The 1,807-nt window shown below is 40.6% G+C and overlaps 1 protein-coding gene across 1 annotated transcript in view; it reads left to right on the plus strand.

The window, feature by feature from the left end:
- Positions 1-637: 637 nt before the first annotated feature.
- Positions 638-1,807, plus strand: part of LOC117961404 (transforming growth factor beta-3 proprotein-like) — a 9,301-nt gene continuing 8,131 nt past the window's right edge. Inside the window, exon 1 of the mRNA XM_034900044.1 lies at positions 638-1,460. Within this exon, the coding sequence (XP_034755935.1) occupies positions 1,115-1,460 (346 nt within the window). The 5' untranslated portion in view covers positions 638-1,114. The remainder of the gene's footprint in view (positions 1,461-1,807) is intronic.

The raw sequence follows: 1,807 nt of genomic DNA on the forward strand, positions 1-1,807 counted from the left end.
TGTGTTGGTCTACATTTGCCTTTAAACAACTGTCCTTAAATCAGTCTGTGGGAGGGCAATCAAAAGCAAACATTTAAGATTAGTGTTTCAGAAGAGAATAAACATCTTAACATCACAATGCAGTTTAAAAGTATTTATATATGCACTATTATAAGACTGAGGGGAATTTATTAGTGGAAAAGGAGAATTTCTTTAACTCAGACAGTCAGAGAAAGTAGATTACTGCGTGTACCAGACTTTGACCACTAGATGGTGCACGACCCAGGCTACAGCATGGACATCAGAAGAGACATCAACTACGGAGATCTCAGTAAAATCACTATTGATATTAAAAATATATATTTCAACACCAAAGAAGACACAAGACCAGATATTTACTCCACTTCAGATGACTAAATAAAGAAAAAACTGGCGACAATATTAAAGCTAAAACTTTCCAAACCCGCGGTTACAGTAGCCTAACTGCTCTTAAGATTGACGTGGTCCGAAAATAAACACAATTTAGACTAACTTACATGTTTATGTGTCACATTGGATGTCTGGTACATCGCTGTGATCGCTGATTTGGGCTCTCCGGGCCGGTTAGTCTGCGGTCCCTCCTCCATCAAACGTCAGAAACCAGTCCTATAAAACACATGAGGCCATACAGACTGCTCAAGTCGCATGTACCTCGTTAACCTGACAGCCTGCGGTCTGCCTCCGCAAAGACAATACAGCAGCACTAGATTTTGATGACAGAAAAGAATATAAATATGCCGAGTTGTGGGAAGACTTAAATCTACCGGATTGAGCACAAGAATGCAAACAAAAAGGTCTTTTTTTCTACAGATATTTGTTCAGGACACATTTTACTTGTGCGGATTCATTCTGTTGTTCCGGACTTTGAATTGACTAATGTCTTTGGGCGAACACACATTTGGATTTCTGCTGATAACAAAAGGTACAGCCACAAGAACACGAATTAAGTACGGAGTTGATCATCACTAATTCCCAAGAAAGTTAAAGGAAATTCAGCAGGGCTAATCAGTCTGATTTGACACTGACCTTCCTCGCCTGTCCTCGCTTGTGAATCTGCACAGTTCAACTACCGAGCAAACCAAATGCAGAGAGGAAGATGCATTTGGGCAAGGCTTTACTGTTTGTCCTCCTCCTCAACTGCGCAACTTTGAGCTCATCTCTGTCAACTTGTGCCACCGTGGATATCGACCATGTGAAAAGGAAGAGGGTCGAGGCTATACGAGGTCAGATTTTGAGTAAACTTCGATTGACAAGTCCTCCACAATCTCTCGGACCGAGTAAAATCCCTTATCAAATCCAAGCATTGTATAACAGCACCAAGGAGCTCCTAGAGGAACTCAGGAGGGATCGGCAGCAAAGTTGCGGTCAGGACAACACAGAGACAGAGTACTATGCCAAAGAGATATACAAATTCAACATGTTCTACGGACCGCCCGAGAGCAGTAAGTATGACGAATCTTTAGGTCGTTAGGTTTATATCACTTTCTTGTTTTAATGCCAGCGATCAACAGGTCCGTGCGTAAATACGCACCAAATGAAGAGTGTACACCTAAAGCCCGAGCCAGATAGACGCATCAATATTACAATTTTGGCTAGGTTTCTATGTCATTCATGAAGATCTGTAGTATTTATAGCTTGCAGTTAAGCAACTCATTATCACTAAGTTTTTGGTCTGCCACAAATTAAAGACCCCCTATTTGAGACATATCAATATCTAAACACTCTGCTTTGAATATAAAATAATAAAAGATGTTTGTCTGATTTATGATGTTTAACTGCTGGAAACAAG

This window comes from Etheostoma cragini, chromosome 18 (assembly GCF_013103735.1).
Source record: "Etheostoma cragini isolate CJK2018 chromosome 18, CSU_Ecrag_1.0, whole genome shotgun sequence".
Taxonomy (NCBI): Eukaryota; Metazoa; Chordata; class Actinopteri; order Perciformes; family Percidae; genus Etheostoma; species Etheostoma cragini.